Source organism: Hippoglossus hippoglossus, chromosome 16, assembly GCF_009819705.1.
Source record: "Hippoglossus hippoglossus isolate fHipHip1 chromosome 16, fHipHip1.pri, whole genome shotgun sequence".
NCBI lineage: Eukaryota > Metazoa > Chordata > Actinopteri > Pleuronectiformes > Pleuronectidae > Hippoglossus > Hippoglossus hippoglossus.
Window position 1 is genome coordinate 23,393,913 of NC_047166.1, and position 26,466 is coordinate 23,420,378.

The window sequence follows — 26,466 nt, forward strand, 5'->3', positions numbered from 1 at the left end:
TTTTTATTTCCATTGACACACACTCACTGAAACACACATTCACCTGCAACAGCCACAAGATAAACCAAGTCCAACACTGCCCTCCAGTGGAGCTAAAACAAACACTTCCTCAAATTCTGTTAAAAGTGGGATTGAGCTCAAGGGAAGTCATGGATTATTTGACCAGCTCCTCCAGACAACAGTCTTATTCAACCAATTGGAAGAAACTTAGTTTTATCCGCAAAGCCTCAGACATAACATTCGCCACATCAATAAAGATTATCGTAATCCCCGAGCACTCAACATTCTCCAGCCATCGACTTCCTCACCCAGCGGAAATACCACCTCAGCCACCGCCAGCCTTTTTCTGTTTAAAGCATCGTAAGACTCTAAATTGTGGATGTCTTTGTGTGAAGGAAGGCACATATTTTCAGGTAGTGATCATGCCAATAAAGCCATAAAGTAATGACAACAATCTGGACGGCGATGGCAAACATTATGTTCGGCCTATATGATTTACATAAACAGTAAATGGAAAAACTGTGCTCTCCTCCGCAATGAGTCACTTCTGGAGAAGAGTGGCAATAAAAGGGGAATCAGGGCCCTTTGAGATGTTTGCTGTAACCTATGACTGTGTATCAGTGATATTAGGGTGGATATATAATGTGATTATTGCTAACCACCAAACACACACACACACACACACACACACACACACACACACACACACACACACACACACACACACACACACACACACACACACACACACACACCAAGCATGCAGGATGCAGCGGCGGTCAGATGCACACACGGACATGCACAATTTACACGTATGAGCTGTACTGAGGAGTCCACCCTCTCTCTCTCTCTCTCTCTCTCTCTCTCTCTCTCTCTCTCTCTCTCTCTCTCTCTCTCTCTCTCACACACACAAATACAAACACACACACACACACACACACACACACACACACACACACACACACACGGTCCAGTGCGAAACCACATATACACACAGGAGCACTCGTTCATCATAAACCACATTCATATACACACGCACACTCCTGCAGCACATACCTCCCCACCATTGGTTCAGACCCAGACGCCGCATGCCAGTGCACCTCGCTCCCTGAGCCACAGGCCGCAGGAGGAGAAGAAGAAACAGATGGGTACCAGCTGTTTGGATGAGAGCCCTGGGTACACAGCTACTGTATTGCACTACACACACACACACACACACACACACACACACACACACACGCACGCACGCACACACGCACGCACGCACGCACACACACACATGCATGCATGCATGAGCACAAACTCATTCAAGTTGTTACACTGCACCCTTGCCTAAAGTGCTTATAGTATTTACTCAGACACAGCATTTACAGGTAATGTATTGTTAGTGCTGTGTTTTAACAGTTGTGTATGTGAGGTCATCAGCTCGGATACAAACGCTCTGACGCTATTTGTGCTGGAAACAGATTCCAGTTTTCCCATTAAACAGCTTTTCTGCTAAGTACAGTGTGGTGTGTTTATGGTAATTATGCTGATGTTTCAAATTACTCCAAATTCACTGATGGTGGAAAGCCTCACAGAGCGCTTACAGTGCAGTCTGTAAGTGTGTGGACACTGAGGCACGCTGAATTTAAGGAGAGAGAAGAAAAGAGGCAGCATGTGCTCCTCAATGTAGAAGTTATACAGTCAAGAAAAACCCAAAGAAAACAAATGAAAACACCGAATCTTTTTAAAGTTGTGCATTCGTTTGGCTTCTCTGAAACAAGCACATTGGATTTGAAATGAAAATAAGTATGAGGTTAAAGTGCTGACTTTGAATGTGTCCAAATCCATGTTAAACATTGTATAAGGCAACTAAGTAGTTTTCAGGCCAAAATGTCACATAGACTTCAGTTAGTTTCAAAGATTTTGCAACCAAACCTTAAAGCTGTTGTTCCGCCCTGCTCCCCGGGCAGTGTACAGCACTCCACCACTGACCCAAATCAACCACACAAACCAAATCCATGGGATTTATTAACACAAGGACACAAATGTTAAATGGTCTGTATTTATATAGCACTTTTCTAGTCTAGATGACCACTCAAAGTGCTTTACAGTACAGTTTTGTGCCATTTGCCCATTCACACACACATTCATGCAGTGCATCTATGTGCAGCACTTTCTCTGGGAGAAGGGGCAATTTTTTACAATTTTATTCTCCTCCCTGAGCAACAGCCCCCCAAAAAAGTCAGAACACAACAGTAACACAGAGTAAAACGCCACGGCTGTAAGAGATGCTCTGATCAAGATTTTTTATCAATATTAGCATCAGGTCAAATAATATCTCAGTTAAATACTTTCTTCAAATCTCTTCAAATCAAAGGACTGTGTGGGTGTCTTTCAGCAAACTGTTTTTGGGACACAACTTCAATCTTCATCTCATTTGTCTGATCAAACTCCTGTGAAACACAGTACACCACCTGTCCAGCACCAAACACTGACAAAGTAAACCCCTGGTGGGTGAACAGAGTTAAGCTGCTGAAGCACAATCTGAACAAGAGCTATGTTTGACCAGTGGCCATAAATGCAACTCCAAATGGATGCTGCTCTGTATCTGCTGGATGACAAACACTGATGAAACACTGACTGTTTGCTAACCATTTGAAATTTACAAGGCCATAATTGTTTCGCTAACCAAACAGGCAGTAAAAATCCATTGCTTTAAATGTTATAACTTTATTTATGTGAATTGTCAGAATTATCCATGGTCCACGAACTTATCCAAAAGGTCTTGTTCATTTGATGTAAACACAACGAGGTTGAGACATGTGCCACTTAACATCTTATCTTGTAATAGATATAATACACAGGTGGATATCATGAAACAAACACCTGACTGTGGAATATATAGACCCTGTACACACATGGTACTAACATGTGGTTTTTGTGATCTGATCTCAAGTGGACAGCTCTAAGTACATGTGTGATTCAGATCGGATAGAGTTTTAACACTTTTAACAGTGTGAAAAAAAGTGCACGATTCATTCAGACTCTCCTGACTTGTCTCTCTACCTCTCTTTCGCTCGCTCGCTCGCTCACACAGACACACACACACACGCATGCACACACACACCATTGGACACACTTGTGTACTCAGACAGTGTAAAAACAACATAACTTGGTCTTTGTGAACAGAAATGACATGTGTTTGTTTGTAAAGAGTGTGTGGGGGGGGGGTGAGATCCTATCACGAGACGCATGTAGACCTGTCTCAGACCTGTCCCGTTGTGATCAGAGCACAAAAACCACATGTTAAAACCAGGTGTGAAGGGGCCATAGTCATGTCATTACCTTGGCCAAGGAGGTTATATCTTCACCCCTATTGGTTTGTTGGTTTAGATGTCTGCTTGGTTGTAAGTAAGATTACGCAAAAAAAAATCAACTGAACAGATTTCCATGGATGGAAAAGGATGTGGTATGGGTCATGGAAGAACCAATTATATTTTGGTGTGGAACTGGATCAGGGGACGGATCCAGGAATTATTTTCTCTTTCTTTACCATTGTGCGATTGTGAATTTCTCAAGAAATAATGAAAACATCTTCACATAAGTAATAAAGCATCTGTAGAGTGCTACTATCTATGAACAGGTGAATTTTGGTGTGGATGTGGATAAAAGATATGATTTTGTGATGCAAAATAATTATTTTGGGGGGTGAACTTTATTCAATTACTGTACAGTAACAAATATTCCCTTCTGCTGTATCAGAGAATGGATATTTAGCATCTGTTCATTTCAGTGTACATGGTAGTATCTGATCTCAATACGCAATATGTTGAAGAATCCGCCTGGGCAGAGATATGTGCTCTCCGAGTGCCCCTACAGGTGTATATGGTCGAATTGAATTGCATTGGATACTATACATGTACATTTGTGAAAAACAAAACAATTGATGACATGAACAAGCACACGTTTGTTCTCCAAACAACTGTGACCACTTTTTCCCCAAAGGAAATTAGTTAACTGTCAACAATGAGGTCAGCAGAGGCTGTTGATCATTCTCTCCCTCTTTGTGTTTCCTGTCTGAACCTTTCCAACCTCAGAATCAACTTTCTTCCCATGAGTCAACTGAGGTGGCGACTCCTTCGGCTCATTACAACATGACTTACTCAAACCCAAAACTCTCCTCCTTAAGCTGGAGATGCATGTTTGCTCGGTCTGAATGCCATTAGTTACAGCCAGTGGTTGTCCCCTCTTATTACATTCTCTTTGAACAGAGTCTGTCTCGTTAAATGAAAATACAGCATTGTGTGAACTACGCTGAAGTTAAGGGTTTAATTCATCAGCACTTGAGGCTGCTGTGACAGTCCTGCCACTACAAACGTGACATTAAACATCACAGGGCGCCATCTGCACTGCTTACTGGCATCTCGGAGCAACACTCAATACTGTACCAGTTATTGAACACTGCAAAAAAAAGACAAATGGAAATGGTATTGTGTGTATGGTTGACCACGGTCATCCTGTGATTTCCAGCTTCAGTGCTGATGTGGTCTGGCCCGTGTGGGTTTAGAGGGCAGACCGGAGCAGCAGCAGGCTGGTTCAGGATCTTTTTCCCTCACGAAGCCAACAGGATGTCTTTAATGAACCACAGTGTGTTTGAACTGTCGCATCTCACCATACAGCAGTGCAGCCCTCATTGGCTGGCGTGCACAACATGAAAAGGAAACGCCAATGAAATGAGAAACATGCTAAAACAAAAAAAAAAGGATGTGTCAAATCCAGGAAACGCTGTCTCCGAGACAAAGACCACAAATCAAATGTTGGCCATAATAAAAGGGAACGTCCTTGGATAACGTATTGTGGAGGTTTCAAGTGACTGGGGCAGCCCTGCTCTTGTTGTGCCTGAGCAAGTGTTCTTAGGTTCCCTGACGTCTTCATGTCAGTTTTGATGTAACCTCAAAGTCAGACTGCAGCCAACGTTTCGCTGAAGACTGTAGCTGCTTGCTGATTAATTTCTGAGGCTTGCAGAGGAAACACTGTTGTTTACCACAGGTTCCACTGTGTTGGGTTTGACCCTGCATGATTTCCAGTGGCTGGTGCTTGAGTTTACCTGTTACGTCCACAAGATGGTGTTGCTGGATTACCGTACAGCTGACCGAGCGGCGGTGCCTGCCATTGTGGCAGCAACAAAGAGAAAACAACGCTCACATTATTATCATGATATCTGCAAACTGCGGTGATGGTTCAGTAACTGTGAGGGTCGATACACTGCACATTGTTTCAATTACTGCAAACTGTTGTTCCAGACCATGCCATAGGAAAATGCTCAAAATACTTCATGTTTGATCTTGTGGGCTCTTGTGAAACTGGAAATGAATGGTGATTAACTATAATGATGATCATCATGGTGAAAGGTTTTGTGCCACAGGTTATTTGACTGTATGAGCCAGTCCAGGCCTTAAAAGGAAAGTCCTTTAAAACTATTACAGTTTATGAAGGATGCAGCATGTGGAGGTCGGGAGTCACGATGAGATTAATGTTATTTACAGTCGGCAAATAAATGTGTGTCATATTAAAACAAAAAATGTTTGATGGCGAGAATTCAGAAAAACAAAGCTTATGAAACAAAGTTGTTTTCCTTTCTACTTTACATGGCAGTCGCAACAAATGAACTGCTAATGTCTAGCTCTAGTTTTATTTGTGTGTGTGTGTGTGTGTGTGTGTGTGTGTGTGTGTGTGTGTGTGTATGTGTGTGTGTGTGTGTGTGTGTGAGCTGTTGTAATGGGAGGCTCTCTTGTGTTGACTGAGACAGAAGGATATGGGTATGATTAAAGCAAGGCACTAAAGCAAAGGTGGTAATTGGGATCATAAACACTCACTTTGCCATTTACCCCTCTAATGAAGCGTTGGTGTTTATTCTGAGCGGCTGCCTCATCAGAAAAACAACAGCATCCATCCTGCAGTGTTTATCACCCATCCCATTTGCTTTTAATGCTGTGGCGCCATGATGAAGGATATCAACAATACATCAACAGGCATATAGTGCTCATTTACAATGGCTGATATGTACCATAATGATAGTTGTGAGGCTGATATGAAGCTGAATAATTCATATACAACTAGAAGAGCACTTGGAGAGAACATAAGTCACGGCTGAATGGCCACTTTATTGCATATACATGTATTGAGATCAGACACATGTACCATGTACCATGAAATTTACTACAAATTGCTAACAATGTCCCCTGTTCATATATTAGCATTCTACATATCTCTGCATTTATTTATTATACCTGCCCAGGCTGATTGGATCATTGGATCAATTCCCTATCGTTATTGATTAATAAACTAATTTTGAATATGTACAATTCTTTGTAAAAATGTATTGGAGTAGAAAATACTGATCCTGATACGTATACAATCATCCCAAAAAATCTTCTCAAGCAAAGTACAGATACATAAAAAATGTGCTTAAGTAGAGTAAATAACTGAGTAATCTGTTGCATCCCACCACTAAACATCAGACTAACATCAATGAAAATATATGGATTAAGAGCAATTGAAATAGTAATATAAGAAAAGTTTTCATCCACATGCATTATAAATAATATAAAATAAATAATTTGACATTTATTGTTATAATTATCAATATTCACTGATATGAGCATTTTTATTTTGAGAACGTTTTTGGCCGTATCGCCCAGCCCTATTCTCCTCATTGGACCTGACGTCTTCATCTGCTACACTTTTTATTTGCCAGGGGCCACATGTTCTATGCACATCATAATTAACACACTCAGTCTGTTCCCTTTGTACTTTGTTGCATTTCGCTCTTCTGGATCCCTCTTCTCCGCCTCAGCCAAACATATAAACATATATTTCAAACAGAAAATGTGCATAAAAACTGGTGGATGGAAATGCACTTAATGACAGCATAGAAAATTATATTATATTAGCTATGGCTATATTAAAGATATGTGGACCTTTTCCTGCTTTCTCCACATGGGATGAAAGTTTGAGAGAGATGAAATATGATTTAGTGACTTACAGTTTCGAGGTGAAACAGAATCCACAGCCCTTGTGGATTAATGCTGGAGCAGATAGTGACAATGTGCACTGCAGACGGAGAGACTCACTCTGCCAAGTCATACACTCAAACTTGTGTTAAACCAGTCACTCTGGACTGGTGTGCTTCCACTTCTGCGTTGCATCAGCTACTGTCATACCCGCCTGCAGGTATTTTTTGGCCTGAAAGAAGTCAAACTAAATATATTGAAATTAAAAGTAGTGTGATTGGCCCAAAAATACATAACATGTGTATTATCAGTAGCTGAGGATTTAATGTCAATGTCCTCATGGTAGCTGCATTCACTCGGTATCAGTGTTGATGAGTTTATCATTACTGTTGTGGCAAAGGGCAGTGGACATTAAATAACAGGAAATTATTAAGTATGATTTGTTTTTGTCCGGCCTTGTCTTAACCACTGTGGATATTTTATTGAACAGATATTTTCTTCCCAGTTTTCAAAAAAGAATTCTGTACAGATCTCCCTCCACCAGAGAAGATCTGTGGTCCAAATAATACAGGGCGAGTCTTAATGCTGGTAATGTGGAGCAGTGGTGCTAAATATAACTCAAACTTGTAATTAGACCTAACAGTGTTAACCAAACAACGGGAAACCACTATGAAGCCACCATTGTTATTGTTTGTGGTGCATGCATATTACGCAAATCAACAGTGGGCATGCGCCAAGTAAACTGTGACATCATCATTTACAAATGCTCTGTTTTATATGTACATGGTGGTAGAGTGCAGGGTACACGCAGGTATACAGTTGTACAGCTAAGGAATAATTGACTTATCATGAAGTTGCGTCACCTTAAAGTTTGTCTGCGAGTATTGATGCAAAATTTGCATCAGAAATTCAGTGACAATGTGCAAATACTATTGGGACATTTTGGGGTGAGCTAAATATGCAAGAATAGTCTTACATGTCACTGTTTATAACACACAACATTTATCCCTTGCTGGATGGGCTGCTTTAAAAAAAAATACAAAATTAAGAGTTTACCCACTTCTCCAGGCACCACTACACGACACACAGATACAGATATGAAGCCTCACACGTAAAAATCTTTGTGATCAAAAAAACGTCTGTATTGTGGCTGAGAGGCAAATGTAACCTGAAGCTTCAGGGGTCATGGAAGGGTCAGGTCTAATTCTTAGCTAAACAGTAATTGTTCATCTATTTCACTGCAGTTGCTGAAGCTCAGTTTGGTCCTGGATGTTTCTTTGGGGGACACATGCAGTCCAGACGCAGGTTTGATTTCCTGCCGATCCGAGCTCTCCCGGTCTCTCCTCCTCACACCCTGGAAGTGGCTGCAGTAATACAAGCAGCCAGACAGAAGAGCTATAAAGCTAAAGCAACCGGCGGCTAATAATCATAAATATCGAGAAGGGAAAATTCCCTGTTGCTTGTCTCATCAGGGTAAAGGTGTTTTGGAGAATCAGTGGAGAAAAAAGAAGTCACAGGTTGTTCTATAAGGACATTAAACTAAGAGATGTTTGATGGAGAGCTGGGTGGCTGACGAGTTTGATATGTGTCCTAATGAGATGTATCCTCCCTCTGCAGTACGAGGGGACTGCTTTGATAGATGCTTTATTATGACTGGAAGTGTTTAACTAAATATTACGCCTGCCCTCTGGCTGCTTAGATTAGGATCTGTTTAACATTCCTCCCTTTCCCTTTTAAAAGGCAACATTTATCTATTAGGCCATCAGCGTTTCCAGTCCAGCCGCACATTTAAACATGATTCTTTCCGACTTTGTCGCTCGCCCGCTACATGGAACCCTAATTTATCGTCCTCCTTTGAAGAGGGGACCTGGAGGAAGCTCGCCCAGTCAGTGTGTTCCCTTCACCTTTCCAAGTCCAAATTCTGTGTGGCATGTTTGACATAGTGAATGAAAGGAATAACGCAGGTTGTCAGGTAGGAAAGAACCAGAGCTGCAAGGCCCAGGCAATCAGGAAAACTAGGTCCGGCACAAGGCATGACTTCAATAAAATACCGCCAGTCCTACTTTTAAAAGCATTAGTCCAGGGCAAATTAAAAAGTAGAGTGCAATTAAAAGAAATCACTGTGTAAATGTTAGCATGTGGAAGTTTTTCTTTTCCTTTTCCCTTTTTTTTCTCCCCCCCCCCCCCCCCCCATTCCTCGTAGCTGAACAAAGAATGCCCCAGAGGCAGAGCTGCGCAGCTGCTGAATATTACTACATCCATGTGTTTTAAATAAGACCCCATTATAATCAAAATCATAAAAAAAGGTAATGTGGTTCTCTCAAACATTTAAAAATTGAGTTCACCACCAATGTGGAGCTCAAGCCTTTGTGAGAGTTTTTTTTCTATAGTTCCTAATTGAATGAATCCTTGGAAGAAACAGATTAAGCGACCATCAAAGAGGTCATTATTCCTGACAAACATCTCTGTTTAAAGTATTAAAAGCATTCTTTCATGTCATTTAGACACTAATAATACTTCTATTTTTATATCTCTGGATTTATGTTTGCGTTTTGACCAGAGGTGAGAAATATACACACATTAGTGTGTATATTTAGTCTAGTGGAAGTACAGTTACTTGTGTGATTCAACCTCTTTACCTAAGTTAAAGTATAAAAGTACAAGCTCAAAAATGTACTCAAAGTAAAAAAGTACAAAGTAACTGAAGGTCATTTCTACCGGCTGTATGTGCGTAAAGCAAAGTGAGACTCAAACTGAGTGAGACTTAAACCACTTTTACTTCAAATAAAATAAAAATAAATAATCTAAAAACAGCGGCTAAGGCATGAAAAGATTTGTGAGCGTAAAAATAGTAAATGAAATGTGTACAATGTAGTAGATGAAGTACTCCCATGTGGTATGTTTGGGGATGGGGAATGTTTTGTTGCTCTGCTTCGTCGTCGTTATCAGGGATGTTGGCTGATCCTTCATTTTCATCAAATTGTGGCGAGTAAAAGTTAAAAGTCCTCAGAAAAATAGATACTCTACAGACACCTGAAAAATCGACTTAATTACAGCAAACCAGTCCCACCTCTGCTTTTGACCAGATGATGTCTTTGTAATACAGGACAAACAGGGTTGGCTTACATTTCTGACAAACCCCCCAAAATACCTGAGCGGCTCAAACGTGACAGACCTGGTGGTCTTGCAAGGGATTCTTGGGCTTAAAACTCCTGAACCTTCTCCCCACATTTCTGAATTTGATGTGACGCCCTGCTGTCTTCTGTTTCTGGACTTGATGCTGTGACCTTCAATATTTAAAGTCCCTTTGAAGGATGATTAAACAAAGCAAAAATAATAGATAAGAGTAAAATATGCTCATTGCAGCTCACTCACTGAGACAACCTGCAGCACTCAGAGGAGTTCACACAAAGTGGATTTGAAGGGAATTTGTTTTTAAAGAAACCAGAGGACCACATCCATTCTGTGGGGCCTACTGGTTTGTAGAAAGTCTACTGTGCTCAACCCTTTGGTTAAAAGTCGCGGAGGGTGTCGCCTCACGCCAGGACAGATGAGTTTCCATGGGAGGAACGGAGCTGTCTGGCCAAATCCACTTTTCCCCCTTATTAAAATGGATATTTCCGAGCTGTCAGAGGGTGAAGTCTGGGTTTTCGGAGACGCGCGCTGACTTCTCGCTGACAGTGGGCTTCCTTTCCCCCATAGGTTCAATATCTCTTGTGGCTCTCCCTCCCTCTGCGAGGTATAGCGGGTTCCCTGCGGGTCCCGAGCCAGCGCAGCCCTGGCAAACTGTTCACTTTTCACTTAGCGGCACACACTAATTTACTGAGACTCGACACTGTTTTGGGTCCGCGGTGCAATTCCCACGTTCCAGCTGAGAAAATATATCATTAGTCCCTCATCGTGTAATGCTTGCCACGTTACGTTATAAAAGCTGGGTGTAAAGCGACATGGATAAAACAGGAGCGATTTCCAGTGTGCCTCATTTCGACCGCCTGCTTGGAATAAGTGGTGGGCGTTAAGAATTTGAAAAGGGGACAAGATGCGGTGTTGAAAAGGCCATTTTGCTTACTAAATGCTCCTGGGTGGCTGGAAGACTAAGCATTTCCATTGCAAATGTCTCCAGTAAGGTATTACAGCCATACGAGTGAAGGTCTTTACGAGCCTGCCTTGAAACTTATGTGGATTAATTAACTTTCCAGGCAAATTACGATTCCATGCTAATTGCAGTCTCGGTATGTTTAATGAGATCTGGACAGAAGATGGGTAATGCACAAATAAGTTCCTTCCACCCGAACAGATGTGTACCTCGCTGCTAGAGGAAAGAGAAGCTTGTTTACCGCTCAGAGGCCGAGCGGCTTCACGGTTGGGCCGACGAGTGCGGGACCGTCGCTGAGTGCAACCTCTGTGCTGCTCTAGCTCTGTCATTACGCACAGAGAGCGAGCAAAGACCCTTTTTTTGGCACGGGACCACAGTTTTCTGGGTTTTTCACTTCACAAACATTTTTACAGGCGTGACAGGCTGTGACCGAGCAGGCCGCAACAGACAGCTCCATCACCTCATAATAACAACCACCCTGCGGAGCCACACGAGACAGCTAAATGTATCACCTCCCAGGAAGCACAGCAAGAAAAAGAAAATGAATGAAAGAAATAGCTGAGTCTCACTGGATATCTTGTGGCTTAATTAGCAAATACAGGACACAGCAAATTAGAAGCCAATGGACTGGATTCTTTGTAGGCTTTACCGCATGGTGACCACAGTGCACGTGGCCTCTCACATCACTCATCGATGCTTTACTGCACACCCAGTCGCTTTACTTCACATACTTGTTTTTACTCTCTGTTTACCGGTAGTGCTGCTGCCTATCCGGATTACTAGGAAACCAGCCTTTACATCTCTATCCCTCTATTTCCCTAAACACAAGTCATTCATGTGGCAGCAATTTGGGCTGGCCGACACCCAGTGGTGGATGTGCCTAACCCCCTCGCTGCCCCCTCTAGCCTCCCCCTGACACCCGCTCCAAAGCCACATCTATCGCACCAGCCCGAAGGCCCCTGAGTGCTGGCCCCAGCCCATCAAAGCTGCGCCGTCAGAACTGTGAGTCTGCGTAGGTCGGTGTCTATGAAGGTTGAGGTTGAAAAACGATGTTACAAGTGACCTGACCAACCTACCTATAGTCCACCGCCTGTTCAGTAATGAGCACGGCAGCGCACGGCGCTCTGTATTAAACACAGCTCTGTAATTCTATTTATTTTTAAAGGCTTCCGTTTCTCGCAAGCATCAGTGTTATGTTGTGGGTTTCATGGAAGTTATAAGCGTCCATGTTACTTATCAGATAATTGAAACACACAAAACCAGCATGTCTTTGCAGTGGCATCTGTCATATATATATATATATATATATATATATATATATATACATATATATCTTTTATCACAGTTGTTAGAAAAAGATAAAAGCAAGTTAAATTAAAGCAAAATCCACTCATGCATTTATTACATCCTCACATGAGGAGACAGGGAGGCAGTTTAACATTTTTCTTACATCCAAAGCAGCAGAAGCCAGGTTTCCTTGGTGCAACAGCTCCTGTTAAATTGTTTCATTGCCACAGAAAAGCAGTGGCCTTTGACTCGGTGCAGAAGACATCATCCGCTTACACGCTCTCACAATAAATCCCATGCGCGCTGTAATAAGCCCCGCTTTGTTTCTAATACATCCAAGTGAAAACATTTATTGGACTCGTTACAATGGTCTCCCCTTGGATTTTCTTCCTGTGTTACACATGCCTTGGCTGAGTTCCCAGTATTGTGCCACAGCGTCTCACTGCTCCTGACTGTGGTACCAACTGCTATGAGTGCAGACGTAAGGAAGGCGGGAGAAGAACAATGAAGGAAAATAAAGGCCTGGTTGGTCAGTGGCAATAGCCAACACATTTTCTCTGATGGTGTTTTCTGCTGATACTCTCTTTTCTTTGCTGCCAATAGCAAAACTGAAACATTTAAAACTTGACCAGAGACCTACAGCTTATAGCATTAACAACATTTCAATTTTACAACCGCTGACTTGAACTCCACAAGGTCATCATATGCTGCTCTCACACATGCACTGAACTCCTCCAGCAAACCCCCCAGTAAAATAACTCAACTGCGAATGAGCCCATGTGAGAATATAACAAGAGTTTATGCAAATGAGTCACCGTGAGTGAGTTGATGACATTTCCAAGACAAAAAAAACACTAATATTAGAGGAATACAAATATCACAGAAATAGGGAGCCATACACGTAGAAGACACTGACGAAATTGCCAAAGACAATGAAACTCTAGAGCTTTAGTTGACCGGTGTTGTAAACAAAAAAATGTGATCTCTGCTGGTAATTATTCCTCATATATGAAAGTAACTGAAAGAGACTTCTGTGTTGTTGTTAGAATTGCCCTTTGGGTACAAATAAAGTTTTTTGAATTAAATTGAATGTCTGACCAGAGAATCTCCTGCTATGTTGTTCATATGTAAAACAAGTGTGGATATATTCTCAAGACCTCAAGTCTGAAAAGTGATATTACATCTAAATAAATTCAATACGTTTAATAAATATACAAGCAGCTCTCCAACAACCTTGACCTGACCTTGAAACTCTCTTTGCCTGTTTGTGTGATGATTTTGATGGCGCAGTACAAACAGTGCACAAGTTGTAGGAGGGAGTACCATACAGGTTGTTTTTCATATGTTGCAGTGGGAAGGGACTTGATCCTGTGCTGAGACATCACAGAACCACACCAGTGTCTCAATCAACATCAGTCTTCTGGCACATTGTGGATTTTAATTCACAAGAGCAAAATAAATCAAGTAAATTGAGTCATAGTATACACTGCAAAAAGGGTTACTCCACAAGTGTTTAAGTCCACAAAACCCTTCTGGAGTGTCAGGGGTAAACAGAGTTGCAACCAAATCCAATACAATTGAAGTTAATGGCGAGTCCTTGTTCAGACGTTATAAAACAACAAAAAGAACATAGCATGCCTCCCTACTGCTCGTGTGGTGTCATCCAAGTGTCCCCGACATTCATATTCACTTTTTGGGTGAACTATCCCTTTAATGGTCTTGGATGTTAAATTACTTTTAACTCTGAATTCAAAAATCGCACACATCCTGTTTGCTGAATGTATGCACTTGTATCTGTAAAAACAAAAGTAGGGTAGGATTACTAAATGTTTTTTATGTAATTTAACACTAAGCTTTTGCTGCCAAACTTGATCATTTTTTGTTGTTTTTTTACAGTGTAGACGTAACACAATAATACTTCAAATGAAAATGACACTTTTTTATCCAACACTGCATTTAGATCTGCATCAAAACATTTCCATTTAAAATTGATAAATGAGTAACAACGATAAATATTTGACACAATCTGATTTTATTATCTCTTTTGCATGCACGTTACAGGTGTGTGGGAATACTAGTGCATCACTGGGAGCTGCATCACAGACATGAGTCTGATAAATATCCTCAAGTGATGTCTCTTGAGTTAAAGTTAGAAAGAGTAGCAGTGATCTACTTCATTAGTAGAAACAACGACATTAGATGTTCAAATCTTCAGTTTAGTTGTTCTATTTCAGAAACACTGAGACGTTGAATGATGTAGAGGTAAAGTAACAGCTGGAAAAACTCAGGTTTTAAAAAGTGTTTTCTCACTAGTGTAAGTTTGGGGATGATTTGAGGTTGTGTAACAGACAATATGGCCCACAATCAATAAAGTCCCATTTGGATCAACTCCCATGGAGTTGGTTCAAAGTCTATTCATTCTGCCAATGATGACACAACAATGGACCAAGTGAGTATAAATACGTGCACATCTTTCACATCCAACCATCGCACTGGGGAACAGCTCAAAAAGGAATCAGCCAAAGAACCAACCAATCCACCATCTCCGAAGATGAAGACATGCGGTTTTGCAGCTGCAGTGGCCGTCTTGCTCACCTTTATTTGCATTCAGGAGGGCTGTGCTGTGTCAGTCGCTGAAGTAAGAGCATGATCTGAATCATTTATTTTGCTTATTCACAATGAGAGTTTGTCAGAATTTGAAGATGTAGTTACTCAGATATCATTAACAGGAACAAGTGCTTAAGGATCCAATGGGCAATGGCGATCCGCAAGAGGTGCCAGCGGAGTCCAGTGGACGTCAGTGGATGGTATGATTAATCACATGAATGAATTAAACCAAATACCATCAGCCAATTTCACTGCATTTGCAGAACATAGGACCCTGATGCTCTCTCCTCATGAGGAGACAACATAAGCCCAGTGACTGATAATGATGGCGATGATGTACACCTTCTCATATCACTTGTGTATCACACAGATGCCGTTTCACTTCAGGCAGAGGCGTGGCAGCGGCCCCATGCCGTGCAGGCAATGTTGTCATTGCTGCCCCGAAAATGGCCGTGTCTATGTCTGAGGTATCCCCTGAAGTTCGGAGGATTTTCTGTCCCCACATTTGGATTCCCACAACAGCTACTAATCCATTTGTCTATTGTAATTTTACAACTCTCAATTTCACTGTGGTTGTAAACAACTGAGGACGTACCCTGACAATAAACTTAAATTGAACTCATATATCATGTGTGAAAGTGTTGTTTTAATGGTGAAAACGCACAATTGATATTTCACTAGAACATTAACATTAAATATGTCTGTCTTAAAAAAATATGGTGCACAGGTTACCAAAGAACATTTGCTTTGTTAATGTACTGAAGTACATTTTTCATGCATCTGTACTTTAAGTAGATTAATTTCAAGGTACTTTTCATTTTTATTCCTCTACATTTATCAGCAAATATCTATACTTTGTACTCCACTACATTTTTACAATATATTTCCTTACATGTTCACATAGTTTTTTACAATTTTAAATGTGATCAGTAATAAGAGGGGAATCGGTCCTTTGATCCAATTAGAGCGGTCCAGTAAGAACTGATCCTCCAGCAGCAGCAGCATCATTGGTGAAGAAACGTCTAAAATAAATTCACAAGAGGTCGAGACTCAGCAATAATGATGTGGTAGACTGTTGCATCAGGGAATAGGATACACTCGACAAATACTTTTACTTTTAATGTGGATTTAAGTGGATTTAAGATTTAAAGGGCCCATATTTTACACCTTTCTGGGATTTAATTTGAGGTATTGGTACCCCCAAGATGATATATCCATATCCGCTCTTCTGCCTCTCTCTGGCGCTCAAGACAGAACAGGCTATTTTCGCTTGCCTCATTAATTATTTATGAGCCCCTCCTCTGATTGGCTGACTGAGCTTTGAGTGACATGCGACCAGGCCTATCACTGGTCTCATTCTCGAGCGTTGAGGAACTCTCCGGTAAACACAAATGGCGACGACCACTGGGTTCGGAGGCTGGACTGGTACCAGCTGTAAATAAGTTAATGTGGTAACTTGAGCACATTTTGTCTATTTGTAGTTTTAGTGAAGTAAAGTGTTTACTGTGATTACTTCCTCTACCACTGCAGGTAACCAAAAACAGGGGAACCTTCTGTTATCTAGTCATTAGGTGCTATTATAATACATTTAAGGTCTGCCTTCCACACACAGGGAACAGTCAGAAAATATTTGTTGATTCTTTCACAGAGAATTATTACTGAAATGTAATAAGCACCATGGAGATAATGATAAGTTTATCATATATAAATCATTTAATGCATCCAGTTAGAAACTGTTTTAGGTAGATTCCAACAGATGTGGAGCTATTTGTGTTGTTTGTTGACTTACATGGTAATGTGAAGCAATCACACAGGCCAGCAGAGATAACAATAAACACACAACAAGGTCAAAGTATAGATGGGAATTTCTATAATTGCTCAACTTTTCGGATGACCCTTGTTTTTATTATCATCACACAGCTGATCAATTTATATCTGTATTTTTCATAATCACTATTTTAGTGCTTCGGCTATACAGGGTTCTTGGACCATTTTTAAAGTCAAGTTTAATGCTTTTTAAGAGCTCAACAAGTGTAATTTAAGACCCAAAAGATGGCAACACATTATCTTTGATAGAGAAAAGAATTTATATAAACCCATTAATAAGCTTAATAAGATTTCTGAATAATAACATTAAGTGAGGGTAACTGTTGGAGCTAATTATTGTTTTCATTAGTGTTTAATAGTTAAGCATTTGTTTATTTAGTTTTTAGTTTCGTTTAATGTTGCTAGTTAGATTATGCCTTTAGACTAATAATAATAACAATAAACACTATTGTTTTAGTCATTTTTAGTTTTGGTAATTGATGCTTTTGTTTTGAAGGTACTTGGCACCAGGTGATATTTTATATATGGTTAGGCAGCATAGACAGCCAGGCACCGGGAAGGGTTCATGTTTTTTCTTCTAGTGCAAGAGAGACAGCAGACACCATTGTCTTTTTTGGTTTGTTTGTCTGAAAAAATTTAAAAATAAACCCCCCAAACATGATGCCTGCCTGGACAATGGACTTATTCCCTGCGTAAGATTTACTCGAGTTTGAGTTTTTATTCTTTCGCTTTCCCTTATGTTGGTGTCCATAAAAGCAAGTGGATCCATTGATGTTTCAAAAACACGAAGAACGAGAAACGAATTGTTGATCTCCTGGAATTTTCATGCACAACAGCAAAACATGAAAATCATCAAGAAAGCAACAGTATGCAGATTGGAGTCTGCTGATTAGAGAGCTCTCATTGGACCGTAGGGACACTATGAACTTTCCCTGCATCAACCTTTACTTGCCTTGGGCCGCAAGTTGTGTCGGACCCTGGCATGAGATATTGCAGCATCATGTATTTGTAAAGTCTCCCAACCTTTCTTTTATATTAGTTTTGATTTACAAACTCAGTATTTGTGTTTTATTATGCGCTTAGTCTAAAGTTTTGTTTATTATAATATATTTGTAAAAACATTCATGTCTCACTGTTAAAAAAGTTTGGTGTGCTATACATTTATTCATTTGAAGCAAGCTTGTATAGAATCAGCTGCTGTTGAAGGACATGTTCAGTTGTTCGAGAACAAGACCAGTATAAGAAGTATATAGCTGCATTTTGACATTCTCTTGTAAACCAGGACTAAAGGTGTAGTTACATTTACATTTAAATTTTTCATTTAGCTGATGCTTTTATCCAAAGCGACTTACAATAAGTGCAATCAACCATGAGGGTACAAACGCAGAACAGCAAGAATCAAGAAAGTACAATTTCTTCAAAAAAGCCAAACTACAAAGTGCTATAAGTAAGTGCCATTTAAGTGCAACTAAATTGTTAGTTTAAAATTGTATTCAAGGTATAGTTGGAAGAGGTGTGTTTTTAGTTTGCGGCGGAAGATGTGTAGACTTTCTGCTGTCCTGATGTCATTGGGGAGCTCGTTCCACCATTTAGGAGCCAGGACAGCGAACAGTCGTGATTTTGTTGAGTGTTTAGCTCGCAGTGAGGGAGCAACAAGCCGATTGGCCGAAGCAGAGCGGAGTGAACGGGCTGGGGTGTAATGTTTGACCATGTCCTGGATGTAGACTGGACCCGATCAGTTCGCAGCACGGTACGCAAGTACTAATGTTTTGAAACGGATGCGGGCAGCCACTGGTAACCAGTGAAGGGAGCGGAGGAGCGGAGTAGTGTGAGTGAATTTAGGTTGGTTAAAGACCAGTCGAGCTGCTGCATAGTTAATGATTGATTTAATATTTAATAACGACCCAAGAGAACATTCAGAAAAGATCAATTCCCTTTTGGGAATTTCCTCTAGTTCCACACCATCAGTGATGTGGCAAGAATAGAAATACCCAAATCTATTGCACACAACCATCGGAGAGAGGAAGAAGCTGGTGAAGAAGGAGCTTTAACTAACCATTTGTATAGCCTACATCTGTCTTTAAATTTTCAAACATCAAATTTACCGAGAGATAGAGGCCACAGTTAGATATTTCAAATTTTAATTTCTTATGAGTCACACGACCATCTTGATTGACTGGAAATAAGTTGTAGCTGTTCGGCTGAACTGGTCTAGAACTCATTAAAGGCAAACCCAGTTTGTTTTAGACAGGAACGTTTCTCTTAGAGGCTGATGAGACAGCAGGAGGAAGACGGAGACTGATGGTGTTGAGCTGGTTCTGACGGTGGCGGGCAGTTTGTGATCTTGTATTTGTTATAACTGGGGTCAACAATAATAATAATAATAATATCTATAGCCTTCAGTTAATCTTTTAATGTCTTATGTTTCCATTTTATTGGTTCATGTCCACCATTACTGATGTGTAGTCTAAAACTAACAGGTCAAGCAATCTTACATTTCTGGAGTGAATCCATTTATTCAATTCAACTCTCTTGCAGACAAAAAAAGGTCCATATCTATATAAAATAAAATACGAACAAATAACATATAAATACAATCCTAGCAGCCCACAAATCCAGGATAATTCGATTATTGTTAAGACACATACAGGCATTTGTTCCAGTGTTTCCAGAAACAAGAGGATTGGAGAGACCATCCATATACAGATTGAAAAGAACACCCTGTCGGACCCCACTGGTCACTAGGAAGTCAGTCCAATGCGTCAGATGTATTCAGAAACACAAATGTTGTGGTGTTATATCTTTTATACCTATTAACAATTTCCTTCAGTGCATATATACATACATTTGGGCCATGTTTGTTTTTAAATCCAAATTGATTGTCAGTGGTTATTACATATTCTTAAAGTCTTTCCAAGAAAGGTTGTTCGAGTACTTTGGAAAGTATACTAGCCAGAGCAATTGGTCTGTAATTTTCCATGCTGAATATTTTTCCAGTTTTGTTCTTAACAGCTGGCACTAATACGACAGACAACATAGAGGCAGGCAATATGCCATGCATCAGCAGACCAGTACAACAAGCGAGTAACACTGAGATCCTGTGGCTAGCTTTTTTCAGATGTTCTGCTGTTACATGGTCAAGGCCACATGCTTTGTTCACTGCCAATTTCTCAATGGCAAAAGACACTTCACCAGGTCTAATAACCCTACCTACACAGTTAGAAACATCACCTGCATTAAATTATTCACTTTTCATACAATTAAAAGTATCCCTGTAATGGTTTCTATATAATTCAGACCCAGTAACCCCAATAATGTTAGAAGGGAAAGGCATTTTGCTGTTATTGATAATCTTAAATTCCCAATTGAAAGACATTATTTTGCTGAAGCTTTTTGGCCGTAGAGTTTGCCCTCATGACCTGTTCATTTCTGTGAATAAAAAAAATTGCATATTTCAACCTTGCATGTTCACGTCTCTTGTGTTTAATCTCTGGGCCATGTCTAGCTTTTCCTGATAAAACCCAGTATCTCAAATCTTCTTTGGTCTTTGTGTAAAGTTCAGACACATATTCATTCCGTCCAGGTCTTAAATTATGCTGTTTCACTCTTTTTTGGCAGAATGCTCTACTGCTATATAAACAATTCACGCTTTCATCACACATAATAAATAAATCTCTACTGTGACTTTGTGTTGGTGAAGACCAAAATATGTTGTTTTTACCGAGTCTGACTTTACAGATGTGTCCAATGACCCAGTGTGTGTGTGTGTGTTTATGTGTCAGCGTCAGAGAGAGCTGGCTCCGAACCAGCACAAGCACTTGGTTCACTTTGGAAAAGAGGTAGTGTGTAGCCGCTTAGCAGTACCTGTCAATAGTTGACAGGTACTGTCAATAGAAAAATGTGTGCTCTGTGATGTGACTGTGTCATCCACATGTCATGCTGTTACTGTGTCTGTCATGACATGTGACAAAGATTGATTGAACACAAAAAGTATAAGAATATTGAATGATGAAGCTGTAGGTCTATGAAACCCAGGAAAAAAAGAGTGAAACAGTTTTAACAGTTTGAGTGAATCTGATAATGATTGTATAACTGTCTTATTGAATTCAAAAATCAGGTTGTGAAAAGCAGAACAGAAATAAAGAAAGGTAGAAATTATTAAACAAACTGACAACACTTAAATCAGGGGACACTCATTTCAAAAAGTTGCCATGACTGATTTAAAAACCTTTAGGTGAAACAAAGAATTAAATACAAAACCGAAACATTTAATTTAATAAAAACAAATAACTAGAAGAAACCAAAGATGCGTGAGATGTCATTAAATCAGTTGTGCTGTGTAGTGTTTCATGAATGAAAAGATGTGGTGTGGAGTGTTAGATGGTAAAAGTAAATATAGGGTGTATAGCAGCATTTCCCCTTAATCTCTCCCAAGGTCAGTGGAGAGTGCTCTTACAGTATATACTGGGAACACCGGGTTCTGGGGTACTGGTGTGTTCCCAATGGAAGATGCTGTTGAACATCGTAGTCCTGCAACGATGACGTAATGATTATGATGCAGGGAAAATGCACCGAATAGTGTCCGAAAGCATTCTTTATCTTTCGTCAATGAGTTCACCAAATTGTCCTCTACATAGAAGTGAGAAGGCGGTAATGAATAAGTAGGTGATTTTAGACAGAGCCCGACAAAAACAAAAAAACAGCGGCAGCCAAAAGAGATGGGGACGTCTCAAAATAACTTTGTGGGAATAAACGGCACGAGACTGATTTCTTACCCTCTAGTGAACACAATATCTCAGGAGCATGTTGAAGGACTCCCTTCACATTTGGCATAAAACCCCCACGAACGCAATATATATTAAAAAAAAGGCTTGACTCAAAGCTGAACTGACATGAGAAGGTGGTCAAAAAGGTCAAAAGTCACTATGAGAGCACACAACACATAATGATGACAAAGAAATCAACACAAAAGTCTAAAAGGATGAAAAACGATGAAGTGGAGATATTTTATATCCAAAAGGTCAGAATGAACTTCTTTGTGACGTCAAAAACACTATTATTGTGGTCAATATTCAAAACTGTATGAAGCCAGACAACCTGTATTCAGTTTATCACTTCAAATGTAAGAAGTTAGATGGACCGGAAATCATGCCAGTCTAATGCTGTCATGAATTACACATGGATCCACTCATATCTACAATGGGGCATGGAAAATAATATTTTGAGAGTTGCAACATGTAAAAACATATTCAAAACACAATAAATCAAAGGAGCATTGGCATTTATTGAAAATACACCTTAACAGAGAAAATATGTGGGTGATACAGTCACATCTCTGAACACTTAACTACACCATGAACACATGAGTAACACCATTAAACTATCACATGCTCTACCAGAAATATATATATAGTTCAATGAACTTTAAGACAAAAGGCAAAACAAATGAATATTTGATGGTTGTTGGAGCAGGAATCCTCAGAATCTGCAGCAAAGTCCACAGACACCAGGGCTGCAGCAGCCGCAGCAGAACTTACACTTAAAGCCACGCTTCTGTCTGTTGTATGGCATCTGTGTGAGAGACATGAGACATGAGGAGACGTTCATCAGCATCATCATAACTTACTGTGTTGGTTTTCTCTGCTCGTGTAAACTGAGCTTCAGGGCACTTTTGTGACTAAAACACATTCACTTCCATCTGAAAGATCTGATGTGAATTGGTTTGATCCATTCAGTGAACTGAACCTACCATCCACGAGTCCACTGATGTCTCCTGATGTTCAGCAGCTGCATTGTCATTGCTCACTGCCTCCTCCAGCTCTTGTACCTGATAAAGAAGAAATCAAGTCTCAGTATGTTGATGAGAGATTCAAGGCTAACAAGCAAATGAAACGATCTGAAGTCAGGTGCTTACCTCAGGAAAGGTGGCAGAGCTCTGCTGGATACAAATAAAGACAAGCACGACGGCCACTGTGACTGCAACACTGAATGTCTTCATCTTTGAGAGTTTGACTGAGTTAAGTTGTTTAGTTCTTTGACTCTGCTGGTGACTCCTGTCAGCTCCTGAAAGTTCACCTGTCTGATGGTTGAACGTGCACTGTGCTGGTATTTATACTGACTTAGGACACTGTTTCCTCATCACTGACAGTAATTACTCGGCCTGCTTTCAGGAACAGACACAATTCCCTGCATCCACACTGGGAAATCCTGCAGTTGGGAAACTCCAGACAAATGTCAAAGTCCCTTTTTGCCCCATTTATGTAGAATTACAAAATAAAACATGGACTTTTTTCTCTTTCCCTGGGTTTAATAGACCCCTTACATTTTTCACCAAATCCGTCAAGTTTGTTTGGACATATTTCTAAAACTATTGAAGACACATAATAAATGTTGATTCTTTACTAAACATAGTTTTGGCCACACCTAAAGAATTTATATTTGAAAATTATGTCAAAGATTTCACACAGTCTAACAGGATACATCATAAAAACACATGCAAGTAGACAAAACACAAGCAAAGTAAGAAAACATCTTCATCAATTTGACAACACAACACAACACATTATAGAAACGCGCTGCAATTACAGAAAACGACAACGGAAGTGTTTCCAGGGGACAACTAAAAGTGATGGACACGTCCGGTTGTTGTTGCTGCCACAGTTTGGAGTTGTTAAATGGTTTATTTTAACATTGTGATCGCATGATTCAGATATTACTGCAGATGTCTAATGTTAACCTAGCGTTGACGTTTTGCTTACTATTAGCCTGCCAATACAAACATATGAAATACAATGAAATACACACAATTAAACAACCGGACCTGTCCATCACTTTTAGTTGTCCCCTGGAAACACTTCCATTGTCGTCTTCTGTAATTGCAGCGCGTTTCTATAATGTGTTGTGTTGTGTTGTCAAATTGATGAAGATGATTTCTTACTTTGCTTGTGTTTTGTCTACTTGCATGTGTTTTGTCTACTTGCATGTGTTTTCTTAAATTGCAGTGCGTTGAGCTCTCAGGGCCACCATACTAACAGGATACATCATAAAAACACACTAGGCTATATTAAAGCAGCAATGTCTTTATTGATAATACACCTTCGGAGAGAAAATATGTAGAATATACAGTCACATCTCAGAGAACTACAGTGTGACCAAATCAGTAATACCCTTTAAAGCTGGATGGTTGATTTCTGTGGTCATGGAGGTGGCTCAGAGAGCACCTCCACCTGGAGCGTATAGCATTGCTTTATGTATATATATATATATATATATATATATATATATATATATACTACTATACAGTGTTGTGCATGAACGAGTTCAAAAGAACGCGTTCATTGAACACGTTCATTTTTATGAGAACGATGAACTGAACGCAACTTAATGACAAATAATGAATTTGAACGGTGAACACGTTCATATTATCTGAGGTCTCACTAAAACGTTACGGAATGTTTTCCTTCTCCTGAGGAGAGACGCTGTCTAAATGGAACGCTTGCACCATGTCGTTGCTCAGTGCCCGTAACATTTCCGCGATGTAGCCTAACCTAAACCAACTAACTCGACTTCGCACTACGTTACCCATGATTCATCGCACACACATGTAGTCCAAACAAGCAACGTATTCCAAGACAACAGCTCTCGGTCTCATATAAAAATGGCAAGTGAAAGCAGAGACACAGACTCAGCGACTACATCTGATGCACCTTATTATTATTTGCGGGATTTTTACAAAACTCACCTTTCTGTGCAAATTGTGTCGTCCTGCGCTGAAAAAGCAAGTCCGGACGTCAGCCTCATCCGCATCTAATTTAAAACGGCTTGTGGAGCTGAAGCATCCAGCTAGCCTAAAAAGTTATCTCCAAGTAATTGAAAGTCAAAAAAAGACCAACACCCCCTGCCAACAGCCCCAAATGACCCAAACCACGTTGTCTGCAGCCTTCAAGGGTAGGATTTCCCAGCAACAGGTAGACAAACTCGTGCAGGGTATGAATAAATAAACAGGCAAAATTAGCAATAATTTTAAAAAAAATTTAAAAAACATTTCTTTTAGGAATTGATACATATGAAGTACAGTTTAAGGCAAGGGGTAGTGATGGATATAGTTTTCTTTAAAAAACAAGTTAAGTATTTCATTCTCACTTTCCACCTTAAAACTATGAAATGAACTGAACTATGAACTAGTTCAGAATTTAAATGGTGAACTATGAACGTGAACTATTCATGTTTACTTGTATGAACTGAACTTTGAACTAGTTCATGAGAGGTGTGAACTTGCACAACACTGCTACTATACTACTATATTAGTAGTGGTAATAAAGGAATCATTTCCTGGACCGAAAATCATGCCAGTCTAATGCTTTCATGAACTACCTATAGATCCACTAATATCTACACTGGGGCGTGGAAAATAATATTTTGAGAGTTGCAACATGTAAAAACATATTCAAAACACAGTAAATCAAAGGAGCATTGGCATTTATTGAAAATACACCTTAACAGAGAAAATATGTGGGTGATACAGTCACATCTCTGAACACTTAACTACACCATGAACACATGAGTAACACCATTAAACTATCACATGCTCTACCAGAAATATGTATATAGTTCAATGAACTTTAAGACAAAAGGCAAAACAAATGAATATTTGATGGTTGTTGGAGCAGGAATCCTCAGAATCTGCAGCAAAGTCCACAGACACCAGGGCTGCAGCAGCCGCAGCAGAACTTACACTTAAAGCCACGCTTCTGTCTGTTGTATGGCATCTGTGTGAGAGACATGAGACATGAGGAGACGTTCATCAGCATCATCATAACTTACTGTGTTGGTTTTCTCTGCTCGTGTAAACTGAGCTTCAGGGCACTTTTGTGACTAAAACACATTCACTTCCATCTGAAAGATCTGATGTGAATTGGTTTGATCCATTCAGTGAACTGAACCTACCATCCACAAGTCCACTGATGTCTCCTGATGTTCAGCAGCTGCATTGTCATTGCTCACTGCCTCCTCCAGCTCTTGTACCTGATAAAGAAGAAATCAAGTCTCAGTATGTTGATGAGAGATTCAAGGCTAACAAGCAAATGAAACGATCTGAAGTCAGGTGCTTACCTCAGGAAAGGTGGCAGAGCTCTGCTGGATACAAATAAAGACGAGCACGACGGCCACTGTGACTGCAACACTGAATGTCTTCATCTTTGAGAGTTTGACTGAGTTAAGTTGTTTAGTTCTTTGACTCTGCTGGTGACTCCTGTCAGCTCCTGAAAGTTCACCTGTCTGATGGTTGAACGTGCACTGTGCTGGTATTTATACTGACTTAGGACACTGTTTCCTCATCACTGACAGTAATTACTCTGCCTGCTTTCAGGACACAATTCCCTGCATCCACACTGGGAAATCCTGCAGTTGGGAAACTCCAGACAAATGTCAAAGTCTCTTTTTGCCCCATTTATGTAGAAATACAAAATAAAACATGGACTTTTTTCTCTTTCCCTGGGTTTAATAGACCCCTTACATTGTTCACCAGATCCGTCATGTTTGTTTGGACATATTTCTAAAACTATTGAAGATAAATATTAAATGTTGAATCTTTACTAAACATAGTTTTGGCCACACCTAAAGAATTTATATTTGAAAATGATGTCAAAGATT

At 40.1% G+C, this 26,466-nt stretch overlaps 2 protein-coding genes and 1 long non-coding RNA gene across 3 annotated transcripts; all 3 read right to left on the minus strand.

Moving 5' to 3' along the window:
• Positions 1-534: 534 nt before the first annotated feature.
• LOC117777018 lies at positions 535-24,290 on the minus strand. The gene is made up of 3 exons (XR_004616530.1): positions 24,111-24,290; positions 6,134-6,135; positions 535-547 (listed from the first exon to the last, which is right to left on the minus strand). It is a non-coding gene; the product is annotated as an uncharacterized LOC117777018 (long non-coding RNA).
• On the minus strand, positions 22,080-22,875 carry LOC117777017 (hepcidin-like). Its single transcript, XM_034611462.1, has 3 exons — positions 22,730-22,875; positions 22,565-22,642; positions 22,080-22,386 (listed from the first exon to the last, which is right to left on the minus strand). The coding sequence occupies exons 1-3, from the start codon at positions 22,811-22,813 to the stop codon at positions 22,294-22,296; spliced, it is 255 nt and encodes an 84-aa protein (XP_034467353.1). The 5' UTR covers positions 22,814-22,875; the 3' UTR covers positions 22,080-22,293.
• Positions 24,291-25,276: 986 nt separating the features above from the next.
• On the minus strand, positions 25,277-26,092 carry LOC117776460 (hepcidin-like). The gene is made up of 3 exons (XM_034610389.1): positions 25,927-26,092; positions 25,762-25,839; positions 25,277-25,616 (listed from the first exon to the last, which is right to left on the minus strand). Exons 1-3 carry the CDS (start codon positions 26,008-26,010, stop codon positions 25,491-25,493), a joined length of 288 nt encoding a protein of 95 aa, XP_034466280.1. The 5' UTR covers positions 26,011-26,092; the 3' UTR covers positions 25,277-25,490.
• Positions 26,093-26,466: the final 374 nt, after the last annotated feature.

Excerpts from the sequence above, each read along its gene's own strand:
- LOC117777017 (XM_034611462.1), bottom strand. The coding sequence starts at position 22,813 with ATGAAGACATTCAGTGTTGCAGTCACAGTGGCCGTCGTGCTTGTCTTT. Across the intron at positions 22,643-22,729 it reads GCTCTGCCACCTTTCCTGAG|GTACAAGAGCTGGAGGAGGC; the intron begins GTAAGCACCTGA and ends CTTCTTTATCAG. Across the intron at positions 22,387-22,564 it reads CATCAGTGGACTCGTGGATG|ATGCCATACAACAGACAGAA; the intron begins GTAGGTTCAGTT and ends TCTCTCACACAG.
- LOC117776460 (XM_034610389.1), bottom strand. The coding sequence starts at position 26,010 with ATGAAGACATTCAGTGTTGCAGTCACAGTGGCCGTCGTGCTCGTCTTT. Across the intron at positions 25,840-25,926 it reads GCTCTGCCACCTTTCCTGAG|GTACAAGAGCTGGAGGAGGC; the intron begins GTAAGCACCTGA and ends CTTCTTTATCAG. Across the intron at positions 25,617-25,761 it reads CATCAGTGGACTTGTGGATG|AACGTCTCCTCATGTCTCAT; the intron begins GTAGGTTCAGTT and ends ATGATGCTGATG.